The sequence below is a fragment of the Melozone crissalis genome, unplaced genomic scaffold, assembly GCF_028551555.1.
Source record: "Melozone crissalis strain CALT ecotype California unplaced genomic scaffold, PUWL_Pcris_2 ptg000110l_1, whole genome shotgun sequence".
NCBI lineage: Eukaryota > Metazoa > Chordata > Aves > Passeriformes > Passerellidae > Melozone > Melozone crissalis.
Genome location: NW_026535887.1, coordinates 1907410 through 1921202, shown reverse-complemented (window position 1 = coordinate 1921202; position 13793 = coordinate 1907410). Strand labels below are relative to the sequence as shown.

Genomic DNA, 13793 nt, shown 5'->3' with positions numbered 1-13793 from the left:
GATCAATTAGTAAGCCAAGGATGAAGATCCATGTCTTCAAAGGGATCTGGGGAGGCAGGAGGCTGCTGTGCTCCTTGCTCTGCTCCCACTGCACAAATAATTCTAAGATGATTCAGAGCATAACCAAGTCCTTGGAGGTGAGCTCAGGTATCAGAGACGCCTGAATGGGCCTGGGAGATCTGGGACTTGGAATACCAGGCAGGGCACACCAGGCTGTCTCCTGTAGAACCAGGCACTACTCCTAAGCTTGTCCCCCTGGAATTTCTCCATGGAGGTGCAGTCAGCAGAGGTTATGGCATCACATCCCCTCCCAGCCGTGGCAGATCCAGGTCTGTGTCTGTTGAGGAAATCTCCATGGAAGACACCCCAGATAAAGTGAAAGGAGGGTCACCCCACACTTCTCAGTGATTACCCAGCTACCCACACACAGCTGTCTGTGACAGTGGTCACAGGGGTCTTATAAGATGAGGGAAGAGATGAGAATCTGACTCCATATTTCAGAAGGCTGATTTATTATTTTATGATATATATTACATTAAAACTACACTAAAAGAATAGAAGGAAAGGTTTCATCTCAGAAGGCCAGCTAAGCTAAGAATAGAAAAGAATGAATCAACAAAGGTTTGTGGCTCAGACAGAGAGAGAGCCAGCTCTGCCGTGATTGGCCATTAATTCCAAACATCCACACGAGACCAATCACAGATGCACCTGTTGCATTCCACAGCAGCAGATAATAATTGTTTACATTTTGTTTCTGAGGCCTCTCTGCTTCTCAGAAAGAAAAAATCTTAAGGAAAGGATTTTCATAAAAAGATGTCTGTGACAGCCATCCAATGGCCTTTGGTTCCTCTTTGATGAGTTTCAGACGCAGAAAATAAAATCAGTAATCAGATTCTTTCCATATCAAAGTTAAGTCAAAAATTACATAAAATTAAAGAAGGAATCTAAAGCCTCTCTAGCAGAATGAGCTTCAAGGCAGAACTAGAGATGAAAAGTGATTTTAAGGTGATCCCTAACAGGGCTGTGCCAGCTGTATCCTCTATCCTGTGTCAGTGTCTGTCTGCTTGTTTTTTTGGTGCATGCTGGGGAGCCAGACCAGAGCACCCAGGACGCTGGACTTGCATCAGCCAAACCCAGCAGTGCCTCCCAGAGCCCTGCCAGCGCCCAGCCTGCAGCCCCAGGCGACCACACAGACCAGGCAGAGAGCTGCACCTCTGGCCACCCGCAGCCCGACATCTCCTCCTCAAACAAGGTAACAGCGCCACATGGGGAGGTGGGCACCTCTCAGGGGGGTTAATTCAGCTCCATCCCGCGTGCACGTGGAGCCTGCGGCTCTTCTTGCTGTTTCTGTGTCAGAGAGAGTGAAAATCTGCCAGCAAAGCAATTCCAGGTTGTAGAATCACAGAACTGTTTGGGGTGGAAAGGACCTTTAGAGGTCATTTACTCCCATCCCTTTGTCCTGGAGCTTTCCAGAGAAGGGACAATGAGGATGGAGGCGAAGGGGAGCGTGTCCAGGGGAGGGGTCTGGAGCACCAGGAGCAGCTGAGGGAGCTGGGAGGGCTCAGCCTGGGGAAAAGGAGGCTCAGGAGGGACCTTCTGGATCTCTACAACTCCCAGGAGAGTGCAGCCAGGAGGAGTCAGGCTCTTTTCCCAGGAAACAAATGATGGGCTGTTGGATTGGTGACCAACTCTCCTTCCAGCCTTTGTCCACCACTTAGTGATGTTTTTCTTCTGCCTTTCCAGCTCACCTGTAGAGAAGAGGTGCAACATACCAGGCCCACCATCCACCTGAAAGAACCCAGAACCTGTGTAAGTATCACCTTTTTGGCTTCCATGGAGAATTAGCAGCTGTTGGAGGTTCAGATTTCAACCTGTGGTGCTCTGAGGATGTGAGAAAATGCTCAGAAAAGAGGGAATTTCATCAAAGATGCCACCAATGTAAAATGATGAATGCAAACCCACGCTCAGCAGTGTCACCAGTGGGGAATGTGGAAGGAGGACAAGAGGCCAGCATTGCCTTCTCCAAGCAGAAGGACCAGCTCAGCCCACCCAGGTCTTACAGAAAGACAAAGGGAAAATTTTAAAGGGGAAATCTTTCCCTATGCTAGCAGGAAAGCTTTCTGTCTAAGTTGAGGGGCTGAAATTTTGTCCCAAAATCCAAGAAAAATTTGAGGTCTTCCTCTACAGTTATTGTGCACTTGTGAGATTTTGTACCTCACACTGGGCTAGAGTGGCATCCAACTGCAGAGCAGCTGGGAAGCAGAGGAGCCTGGAGTTTGGGACTCACTGTGTTCCTCAGTGGCCTCATAGAACCCTTAAATGAGAGGGAAAAAACTCCATTTCACTGGTTTCAGATCCTTTACAAGACCAGGGAGCAGTAAAATGTGGTGGGAAGGCTGGAAGCAGGGAAACCCAATTTAGGATGACACACCAGGACCCTTTCTGGTGGATGGGCACTGTCTGCTGGTGTTCCTGAGGGATATCCAGAATGGTTCTGGTGGAAACTGTGAGATTCCTGCAAAAGGGAAGATGCACTGTGCTGACAAGTTCCAAATAGGAAGAAGTTTAAAGTTGGTGATAAAGAGGAAGAGACGCCAGAAAATGGCTGGGGAGGTCCTGACAGAGTGACCTGACACTGGTGAGGTCCTGACAGTGGGGTAGGGCTCAGGGATGGGGTTTGGCATGATAATGCTCTGGTTTCTGGCAGTGTAAGCAGTGGAAAATTGGCACTTCAGGGACCTTCTCACAGCCTGTGCCATGGGCAGGGACACCTTCCACCAGACCAGGTTGCTCCAAGCTCTGTCCAGCCTGGCCTTGGACACTTCCAGGGATGGGGCAGCCACAGCTGCTCTGGACAACCTGCTCCAGTGTCTCACCATCCTCACAGTAAACAATTTCTTCCTAATATCTAATCTAAATCTCTCCTCTTTTAATTTAAAACTGCTCCCCTTTGTCCTGTCACCCCTGTCCTAAGTGAATCACAGAATCAGCCAAGTTGGAAGGGGCTCTCCCAGTGAAACCACAGTGTTCACAAAACCCCTCCAGACACATTGTAAATGCAACTCCTGAGCACAGCAGCTCTTGAAATTCCCTGTGCCTGAGTGATGGCCTTGCCTGGCAGCCCTGGGCAGGGCTTGGACCTCACAGCATCATGCACAGTGCTCCTGGAGGAGGAAAAGCACCTGCCTGCTGTCTGTTGTCACCTTCCTACTCTGGGTGTAAATGCTCCTTGTCCACACACCTGCAGTAGTGCTGATGTCCTTAGTGATGCTCTGAATGCTGAGGATGATTCCAAGGAGGGGCCTTATTTCCATGGAGCCCCAGCAGGATGGTCTCTCCTCAGACCATCCCTTCCCCATGTAATGTCTGGACACGGCTGCAGGTTCATGCTGGAAAACCTTCTCATCAAATTTTGTACTGAATATATAAAAATATTCAATCAGATGGACAAAATCCAATTTTGGAGCCTAAAGGGATTTAGGACCGGGCTGGTGTTTAAAGCTTCCCCCCTCCTTCTGGGCACAGTGATGTTCCAGAGCTGCTCTCCTTCCCATGGAGTTGTCCTGGGAGGATTTGGGAAGCAGGGATGGTGAGGCTGGGAAGCACCAGCGAGCTGAGGGATGGGCAGAAACCACATCTTGGCATCATGACCTGCGCCAGGCCCATGGAGCATTTGAGCTGGAGAGCCAGGGAGCCTCCCACCCTGCTTCCCTTTGATTCTTCTGGGTGTAAAAAGGAGCCAGAGCATTGTTAGCACAAAATGCCAATTACACCCCAAAACAGCCACAGAAAGGCTGCAGGGCTGCATCCTCCCATCCCATCACCCTCCTTGGCTGCCCAAGCACCTCCCTCTCAGCTTGCCCTTAACTTTCCACTCGTCGTATTCCTGAAAATCACAGCCCATTTTGTGCCTCCCAAGCTGAGCAGATAACAGAGAAATGGCACTATCTGGTTTCCCTGCTTTGTAGGCCTGGTAAACACGTCTGTAGCCAAATCCTGACAGCAAAGTGAAAAAATCCTCTGTGTTTCACAGCCCGTGGGAAAACAGGAAAGTGTGTGCTGTAAGAAGTGTTCCAGAAACAGCTCCAACCCTGCTCCAGGAACAAGCCAGAGTCGGGGTGGCATTGTACTGAAAATTCAGATACAGCAAGGGCTGTGTGGGGGGACCAGTGGTGGGGGACACGTCTGGATCACACAGGGAGAGGGAGAGGACAGTGCAGAGCCACCCACCCATTCACAGCTGGGCTGGTGGGGCAGCACCAGTGAGGGGGGTACCCAGCAAACAGCTGGGACTGAACCCAGGAACTGCAGAGCTTTCACCCCACCACACATCACTTTCTCCAGAAAACAAGGAACTCAAACTAGAAATCCTTTAAAAAAACAAAAAAAAAAAAGTCAAATATTGAGCTGGTACCACTTTGTGGACTGGAGGTGTTTCACAGGCTGGTGGTTCTCTGCATCCTTCCCCTTCAGGTGATGCTTTGAACCAATGCTGAGCAGGTTGGTCCATGTTCCCCCACCTTCTCCTTCCTTTGATTACAGCAGGATCTTAATGATTTTTTTAGTAAGGCTTATGCTTTACATTCCAGAGGATAACTTCTTCCTGGCTCACAAATGCCTTTTCAGTTGGGGTTTCTCCTGCTTTGGAAGGGATGGATGGAAGATGGATGGATGGATGGATGGATGGATGGATGGATGGATGGATGGATGGATGCTCTGCCTCTCTTCCCAACCCCAAAAGGAGTTAGGTGAAGCAAGAAGTGACAATGACAGAGGTGGTTGGTGTAGCCTGGAGAAAGAAATAACCAGAATTTTGCAAAGAATAACACAAAATGCAGATCATCACTAGCAAGATGTGTTCTTGAGATAGTCACCAACTGCAAATAGAATCTTTAGGAAGTTGTGTCATCCCATTGTGGTTTTGTTAATATTAGTTAGAGTAAGTCTGTGGCGTGTGGTTCAGTCCATCTCCCAGGTGTTCCTCCTCCATCGTGTCCCCCACCTGGGCAAGGAGCTGAGTCAGTGGATGAGCTGGGGAGCACCAGAACCTGCAAAAACCACAGCAGGACCACTGGAGCCCCTGGAATTGCTGTGTGACACCCGTTGGAATTGCTGTGTGACACCCACTGGTCCGGGATGACACAGGCCAGTCCCTGGGGCAGGCAGAGGGACTCCCTGGCCGAGCAGGGCCGTGTTCCCCCCTCAGCCCGTGCAGCTGGCGGGCTGGTTTGTTGACTCAAGTGCTGTTACCTCATTCGGGGATGTTGGTTTTAGGTCCCCGCCAGTGTGGGAACCGGATCCGAGCTGCTCGGCAGCTCCTGTCAACTCTGGCCAAGGAATGCGGGAGGCACAGGGGGAGCTGCCAGGGCATCCCTGCCGGCCCAGCGCCTCACCCTGCCCCTGCAAAGGGCAAATCCCTCCAGTTCACCCTGCAGAGGGCTTCAGGCACTGCCCACCAGCTGCCCCTGTAGTGGCAAAAACCTCAGTGAGGTTTTAGCCTCGCATCCCATTTCCCTTCACACCCACAAAATTATCTTCTTTTATCCCCCATGGGGTGGTAGGGGAATTAACAGGTTATTGAGGGCTGGGGGAAAGCAGAGCTGCGGCAAAACCAGGGCAAGGAGGATGCAGGGAGGCAGCAGAGGCTTTCCCTTGCTCTGCCAAGCAGAAGCGCTGCACAGACAGGGACTGGTAAATCTCAGGACATTCCAAGCGTAGGAGCACAACCCAGCGTCCAGACGTGATAAAAGCACCGAGCTGCAGCCCCCTCCTCCCTGTCCTGCTGGGAACCGGCTTCGCAGGGAATGCTGCCCTGGGGCTGGGGCACATTTCCCATCCAGCCCTTTTCCCAGGGATGGAAAAGGGACCCCACAGAGGGGCCCCGGGGAGGCTGTGCCGGTGCAAAGCGAAAGGACAGGCGAGGGACAGTGGCCGCTCCCAGGGACAGGCAGGGGACAGCGGCCGCTCCCAGGGACAGGCAGGGGACAGTGGCTGTTCCCAGGGACAGGCAGGGGACAGTGGCCGTTCCTGGGACAGCCGGGGCCTCCCCTTGCTGAGCTCTGTACCCCGGGCCAGCCTTCCGCCCCGGCAAGTGCATCCTGTCTCCACTGCTGCTTCCCAAATATTTAGATAGGATGGGGTGAGATTGGGTGCGTCCCTGGGCCCGGCAGCTCCCATCCCTGCAGTGTCCCAGCCACCAGGGGTGTTGGGATGGGAGGGGAAGGGTTGGGGTGATGGAGCAGGCAGGAGCAGAGCCTTTCCCACCTCATTTCAGCAGGGATCAAGGACTTTTACACACAGGATCACCTGTGTCATAAAAGACTTGTGCATGCAGGAGCTGTAAATACAGCACCTCTCACATAGGACCTCTCTGTGCACAGAATCATGGAATGACTTAGGTTGAAAAAGCCCACTAAGATCATCAATTTCAACCATTAAGTCAGCACTGCCAAATCCACCCCTAACCCGCGTCCCCAAGTGTCACATCCACACCTCAGGATCTGTGCAGGCAGGAGGGTGAGCACTTTAGTGAGCTCCCAGATGCTACAAAGCATCGAGCCAAAAAACAGGAACACCCCAGAGGGAAAGTGGGCTCCATCCACCCCTCTCCCACCCCTCCAGGGATGCTTTGGTTTGCCCAGAGAAGCTGTGGCTTCCCATCCCTGGACGTGTTGAAGGCCAGGTTGGAGGGGCTTAGAGCAATCTGGTCTGTGGGAGGTGTCCCTGCCCATGGCAGGGAGTGGAACCAGATGATGTTTTGGGTCTCTTCTAACCCACACCACTCCGTGATTCATTCTGTGATTCCATCCAAAAGCAAGACACGCTCTCCTGCTCTTCCCTGCAGAGCTGTGGGGAAGTTTTAGGCAGGACAGGGAGCTGTGTTGGTGGGGACAGAGGCTGGAAAGGCTGGAGATGGGGAACTGTGGGGCTGCACAGCCCTGCCCTGCTCCCGCTGCGGCCCCCTGGCCTCCCCAGCCCCCCCGCCCCGCTTCCCTTGGGACCTGCTATTCCTGGAACACCGAAAGCTGCGGCTCACAGATAAGGCTGGTGCAGGGCCCCGCTGAGGAACGGCAGCCAAGAGCTCGGCTCCTTGTAAAGAAACTCCTTTTAAACCTTTCCTGTTCCCCGGAGGGCCGGCGGCAGCCGGGCAGTGCACAGGGAGGAGGGGAGATCACAGAATCCATGCGGTTGGAAAAGACCTCTGAGATCACCTATGGGTCCAACCTATGACCCAACAGCACCTTGTCCACCAGACTGTGACTGTGTTCACAGGGGTTCTTGGATGAGGGAAGAGACGAGGATTTGACTCCATGTTTCAGAAGGCTTGATTTATTATTTTATTATTATATATATTACATTAAAGCTATACTAAAAGAATAGAAGAAAGGATTTCATCAGAAGGCTAGCTAAGAATAGAATAGCAAAGAATGATAACAAAGGCTCTGTCTCAGCTCTCTGTCCGAGCCAGCTGGGCTATGATTGGCCATTAATTAGAAACATCCAATGTAGGCCAATCAAAGATGCACCTGTTGCATTCCACAGCAGCAGATAACCATTGTTTACATTTTGTTCCTGAGGCCTCTCAGCTTCTCAGAAGGAAAAATCCTAAGGAAAGGATTTTTCATAAAAGATGTCTGCGACAACCAAACCATGGCATGGAGGGGCACATCCAGTGTTAAAGGGGTCATTCTATAAGGATGGGACATCCTGCACCCCTGGCAATGGGGCAGGGTGCAGTTCCTGGGTGGGGGAGCAGTGCTGACCCTTGTTGTCACCACAGGATGAGTGGATGGCTGCCAGCAAGAACAACTCCTTCTTTGAGAGCTTCTGCTCCACGGCCCAGCAGGCGTTTGATGCCAGCAGGGACTGGTGCACGGTGGTGCTGACGGCCTGTGAGAGACCCTCCCGCCACTGGGCCGTGAGGGTGGTCCTGCACTGTGAGTATGATCCCATCTCTGGCAATGGGGACCCCATGCTGGAGGCCCGGCAGAGCCCTCACATCTACTAGAGCTTGGTCCAAGGCTTTGTTCTGCCCCATCCCAGTGGTCTGGGAGAGGAACGATCCCAGAAATGAGCTCTGCGCCCCAAGGAATGCACCAGATCTCCATCCACCGTGTTGAGTCATGTCCATCCATGTTCCTCAATCTCCAGGAGGAAGAATTCTTCCCAGGTGGTTAAAACTGGGCGCCCAGTTTAAATCCTTCTCCAAAGACCACAGAGAGGGGGTTCTCACCCATGTCAGCTCAGCCTGGGTGTGCTCAGACACTGCTTTAGGATCAGGGTGCCTGGGAGATGCAGACATCCTGCTGCCCTAGCACGAGGGGGAGGAAGGCCTGGGCTCCATCTGCTCTTACTCATCATCGGAGCAGGAGCTGGGTGGGTGATCCAAACTCCACATCCAACCTCAGGGAAATCACCCAGGCAGTGGAGACTAACCCTTGAGGAGACCGGTACAGCCCCTCACTGGGATCACTTGTAAATCATCCACTTGAGATGGATGGTGAGGCTCTGGGGCTGTCCCCCTTCCACAAGAGATCCTGGCTCCTGGTCTGGCTGTGAAGCACTTACAAGGGTTGGCTTCATCCCCACACATCTTCATCCCCCTCCTCCAGAAACTGGGTCACCCCTCTGACAAGGGGATGGTGGCACAACCTGTCCCCTGTCCACACCTTGTGCTCACTGAAGCCTTTTTCTTCCCCCAGCTCCCCTGGACTCAGGAGAAGTCCTCATGGGGCTGATGGAGAAGAAGGACAGGTTAGAGGAGGTAAGTGGGTCCCTGGTCATGGCACGGCTGCCCCAGGGATGTTCCCCAGTGGTGGGTGGGTGGCACAGGAGCCTGACCTGTCCCTTCCGTGGCAGCTTGGCATCATCAACGTCACCTCTGACAAGATGGTGGAGGACATGACCATCAAGGACGAGTTCAGCACGCCCCTGATCATCACCATCATCACCCTGGCCGGCTCCCTGCTGCTCGTCGCGGCCATCTACGGCTGCCACCAGCGCCTCTCCCAGAAGAAGGACCAGGTAAGGAGGCAGGAGGGTGGGACAGGTATGCCAACACCTTTTCCATCCCGGAAGCATCTTCAGGAGATGAGGATCATCAGTGTTGCTGTCTCTGCTGGTGGAGACCTGGTTTGCCCAGTGGGTACCACCCTGGGTTGTAATTTTGACAAGAAAAGATTTCTCAATCCAAAACCCCATTCCAAAAACAAGCTGGGGAAAAACCAAGGGAGCTGGGGTTGTTCAGCCTGGAGAAAAGGAGACCCAGAGGTGACCTTATCACTCTCTTCAACTTCCTGAAGGGTGGCTGTGGTGAGCTGGGGGTCGGTCTCTTTCTCCGGGCAACAACAGACAGAACAAGAGGACACAGTCTCAAGCTGTGCCAAGGGAGATACAGGCTAGAATTAAGGAGGAAGTTTTTCACAGAAAGAGTGGTCAAATACTGGAATCATCTACCCAGGGAGGTGGTGGAGTCACCATCCCTCGATGTGTTTAAAAAAAGACTGGACGTGGCACTTGGTGCCATGATCTAGTTGAGGTGTTAGAACATCGGTTGGACTCAATGATCTTAAAGGTCTCTTCCAACCTAGAAATTCTGTGATTCTGTGATTCTGTGTAGACCTCAAAAAATTTTCTTGAAATACTTTTACAAGTAGTGGAGCTGGGGTGGGTGCCAGGGAGCCCCAGGCTGTGTGCAGAGAAGAAGGAGGGTGTCAGCAGGAGGGGCATCAACACTGCAGGGCTCAGCCTTTGCAAGAGCTGGGCCAGGGCCAAATTTCAGAGCAGCAGCAGCAGGATTTAAGGAAGAACCAACACAGAAAGAGAAAATAATGTGATTTTTATCTCAGGAAGCACTCCTAGGTGATTTTAGTGTAGCATTCACCTGCAAGGACTCATGGCCATTCCCACACCCTGGGGCACTGAGGTTTGCACTGGTCCCAGCTGCTGTTCCTGCTCTAGGGCAGACAGAAACAGATAATTATGAAATCAGATTATGCAATCAGGGTAAATCACCCTCCCGATGGAGAAGCAAACCTACTTCACTCCTACTTCAAATTGCTTTCCCCTGGACCAGCTCATCCTTTCTCAGCGATTCCAACCTCTGAACCACAGGAAAACAAGGGATAAAGCTTTAAATATTTACAGTGCAAGGTAGGTGAACACAGGAGGGAGGGAGGAGCAAATTAATGCCCCTGTCGGACTTGTTTGCACTTACCAGGCTTGATTTTTTGGGAAGAAACAGGGGAAGAGGCAAGACCTCAATAAATATTTGACCTGCACTGTGGTCCTCTTGGAGCCTCCAGGGTTTTATCATCCCTTGCATGAAATGCTGGCATGAAAAACGTCCCACCAGGGAGAGATAGCAGCATAACACGCCCCATGGTGTTCAGAAAACAGGTAGAAATAGGATATTTCTAGTGATGGGAACACATGTCCCTAAAATAACCTGGTGCAGAGGAATAGGTACCAGTCCAACTTGGATGTTCCAGAGGTAAATTCCCACCAGACACAGGGTAAAATAGCAAAATCAAAGCAAGGGATGCTATTTCCAAAAATCAAACACATTCCTCCTTCCTGCCTTTGTTTTTGGGTGGTTTCTTTTGTTCTCTTTCTGTTTCGTTTCCAAAAATGACTTGAAAGTTTTTTTTTTTTCCTATTTTATTTTTTTTTTCTCTCCAACCCTCCTTGCCCCCCACCTCCCTCCCTGTTGTTTTATCTTGGAAATACCCAGAACATCCACCCTGATGTCCCCGGGTTTGATGATGGACATGTGGCCCTGATCTTTAATGTGAGTTCCAACACAGGGATCGGAGGGGCGGGCGCCGCATCCGTAACACCCCCAGCTCTCACCTCCAGTGCTTGGTAGGGCCCAGGAGCTTTTAACAGGACTAAAGCCCAGCTTTACAGCCCCTTTCCCCTTGCTGCATGGCTGGAAGGTGCCTTGCCATGGTGGGAGACCAGCAATCCCACAGGGGAGCAGCACTTGGGAGAGCCCAGGTGTGTGCTCTGCTTTTTGAGCATCCCATGATCCCCACCCTGGCACAGGGAGTGACACAGGGGACTCCCAGCAGCGCCTTTGCAGCCCCTCTGCCAGCACCAAGCCCTGCAGTTTTGCTTCTCCATCCCTCTCCTTCTCCATGGATTCCCTCCCACGCCTGTCTCCTGACATTTATAGGAGCGCTGTAATAGAGCAAGCTGTGAATCCAGGCAGATTTTAACAGGGCTCCCCAAAAAGGGCTGAGCAAGGACTGCAGCACCCCACTGAATCCTTCCAGGGAAGGATGGGGATGCAGAAGCCCAAGGGAATTCAAAATTAGGACAGGCTGGGGATGAAGGGATGAAGGGCTGAGCTGGAGCCTCAAGCACATCACACCAAAGGACCAGGGGGATAAAGTGTCTGATTCCATCTTTCCCTGCCTGGTTTCCACTGAAAGTTCCAGAATGAGGAAGGATAATGCTCAAGATGTGCAGATGGAAGCTGCCCCTGAGTAAAGGAGAATAACAGAGCAACCAGAAAAAGGACAGGGGTGGATAGAAAGGGGAGGACAAGAGCAGATTTGAGGCAGGGAGGCAGGAGTTGGGATGCAGTGTTGCTCAACCTCTTCCCAAGGTCCTGGATGGAACAAACTGAAGATGGCAGCTGCTCCTGGAGGTTTTCCACATGTCTCTGGCTGCTCTTTCCTCCTTTCCATCATCAGCAGAGTCTTCCTCTTGCCAGCTCCATGCTATCCCCTCGCTGCCCCCTGCATCACCCTCACCATGAAAGTCTCTATATGTAGCTATACAACTCTATATGGGCAGCTGTCACAGCCCTGAGGTGACACTTGCAGCATGGCCCAGGTGCTGTTCAGTGGGGTTTATGGCTTTCTTTCCTCATAGCAGCGCCTGACCGAGGAGATGCAGACCATGGAGAATGGCTACCACGACAACCCCACGCTGGAGGTGATGGAGACCTCCTCTGAAATGCAGGAGAAGAAGGTGAACCTCAACGGAGAGCTGGGGGACAGCTGGATCGTTCCTCTGGACACCCTCATGAAGGAGGACCTGGAGGAAGAGGAGGACACGCATTTATAGGATGCAGAACTTCATCAAGAGAAAAACAACCACCCCCCCCCAAAAAAACTCCATAAACCCTACACACACGCACACAAAATAAGGCAAAATTCCCCCCCCAAAAAGCAGAAAATCCCTTGATGAACTAATTGTGGCCCCTTGTGGCACCACATGGGGTGCAGGATGGAAAAGGACATGAGAAGACACCTCTGGGGCACAACAACACAAGCCACTTTGGTGGCCACATCTGGCCAAGCATCCTCCAACCCCCACCCACCTCCCACACCAGCCATGGGCAAACAGGGTGGCTCTGCTCCTGAAGAGCTGCTGGTGTCTCCTCCAAGCATGTCCCCTCCCATCCCACATCTGACCACGCCATCCTCCAGCTACTGAACCACTCAAAAATCAAGAGAAATAAAATAAATAGGACAGGAGATGGAGTGCATCTGACAGCAAAGCAGCACCTGGCAATTACAGCTCGACAAATCCTCTGGCCCACGCTGTTTAGTCATCACCCTGCCCTCCCTGACACCCAGGTAGTGAATGAAAAAAGCTGGAACAGCCTGTTCCTTTTTAATCCAGTTTCCAGCCTCTTCCCAGAGCTGAAACGCACAAGAGCCCCTCGTTGTGCCATGGGCAAATGGGTGCATCCAGAGCCAGTGGGATGGCAGGGATGCTGCAGTGCCAAGGGATGCTCAGCCCCCGTGCCAAGGGCTGAGGAACAGATCCTGCACCCACCTGGTGAGAGAGGTGCAGCAGCTTCTTGTTGGAAAGGATGAGATGGAGGGAGAGGGAAAGGAGGAATTTCTTGAGTTCATCCCTCTTTAGGAAGGGTGTGGAGAGCAAGAGTGATGTCTGGTCTCTGGCCCAGGCGTGATGTTGGGGGTTTTGTGGTGCAGGAGCCCAGCTCTGGTGCTGCATTTCCCTCTGGAAGGATCATTTGCCTTCCAGAAATTACACAGCAGCATCTCACAGCCCTCACCCATCCTCCACGAGACTGTGGGACACAGGCACCACGATGGTTTGTGATTTTTGAGGGCACATTTTCCTGCACGAGCAGCAAGCAGAAGAGCAGCAGAACGTGAGCCAGGGAGCTCAGTGGCATTCAGGTGGCCTTGGTGTTTCACGCCCTCAAGGTTTAAAAGCTCAGCCTCAAGCTCTTCTTCACAAGCCACTAAAATAACAGAGACCTGCAAAGCAACTTCCAGCTCAGCAGCGAAGCTGGGGCTGGGCTTTGTCCTGCAGCCCTTGGTCTGTCACCCAGGTCTCCCTTTGCTGAAGCCTTTCAAGGGGGGGAGAAGAAAAACATGGCTGGACTGAGGCCACTTCTGGATTTTGACTCCTCACCACAGCTCGAAAAGGTTGGGGAGAGTTTCATGCCTTTGGTCTGGTGAAGCAGCTCAGTCCTGGCACAGGCAGGATCATCCTCCAGGACCAGAAGGTGACTGGGCTGAGTCCTTCTCCCAGAGTGAGGATGGAGCTTGTCCCAAACCCTCTGCAAGCCAGAGGAGCTGCAGATCAGAGTGAAACACAGCCCAAACACGGCCCTGCTCCTCTGCTTGCCATACACCAAGGCACAATGGGGACATTTCCTCTGGGCTCTGCCACCAAGTCAACCCGACTGGGATCTGCTCCCACGGCTGCCCTGAGTGAGGGGAAAAGCAGAGCCAAGCAATGGGAAGCTTGGAGAAGCCCTGGTGGAGTTGGGAGTACTCAGGAAGGAGGATTGGGGTGTTTTG

General features: G+C 52.4%; 1 protein-coding gene across 4 annotated transcripts in view; it reads left to right on the top strand.

Annotated features, from left to right (window-relative positions):
* Positions 1 to 13120, top strand: part of PODXL (podocalyxin like) — a 45424-nt gene extending 32304 nt beyond the window's left edge. The window contains exons 3-9 of one of the 4 annotated variants that reach the window (XM_054292402.1): positions 1095 to 1252; positions 1744 to 1809; positions 7781 to 7937; positions 8703 to 8764; positions 8860 to 9024; positions 10733 to 10789; positions 11884 to 13120. In XM_054292402.1, coding sequence (XP_054148377.1) covers positions 1095 to 1252; positions 1744 to 1809; positions 7781 to 7937; positions 8703 to 8764; positions 8860 to 9024; positions 10733 to 10789; positions 11884 to 12075 — 857 coding nt within the window. In that variant the 3' untranslated portion in view covers positions 12076 to 13120. Of the gene's footprint in view, positions 1 to 1094; positions 1253 to 1743; positions 1810 to 7780; positions 7938 to 8702; positions 8765 to 8859; positions 9025 to 10732; positions 10790 to 11880 lie in introns of all 4 variants that reach the window. The other 3 variants (XM_054292401.1, XM_054292404.1, XM_054292403.1) reach the window with 3 other exon arrangements.
* Positions 13121 to 13793: the final 673 nt, after the last annotated feature.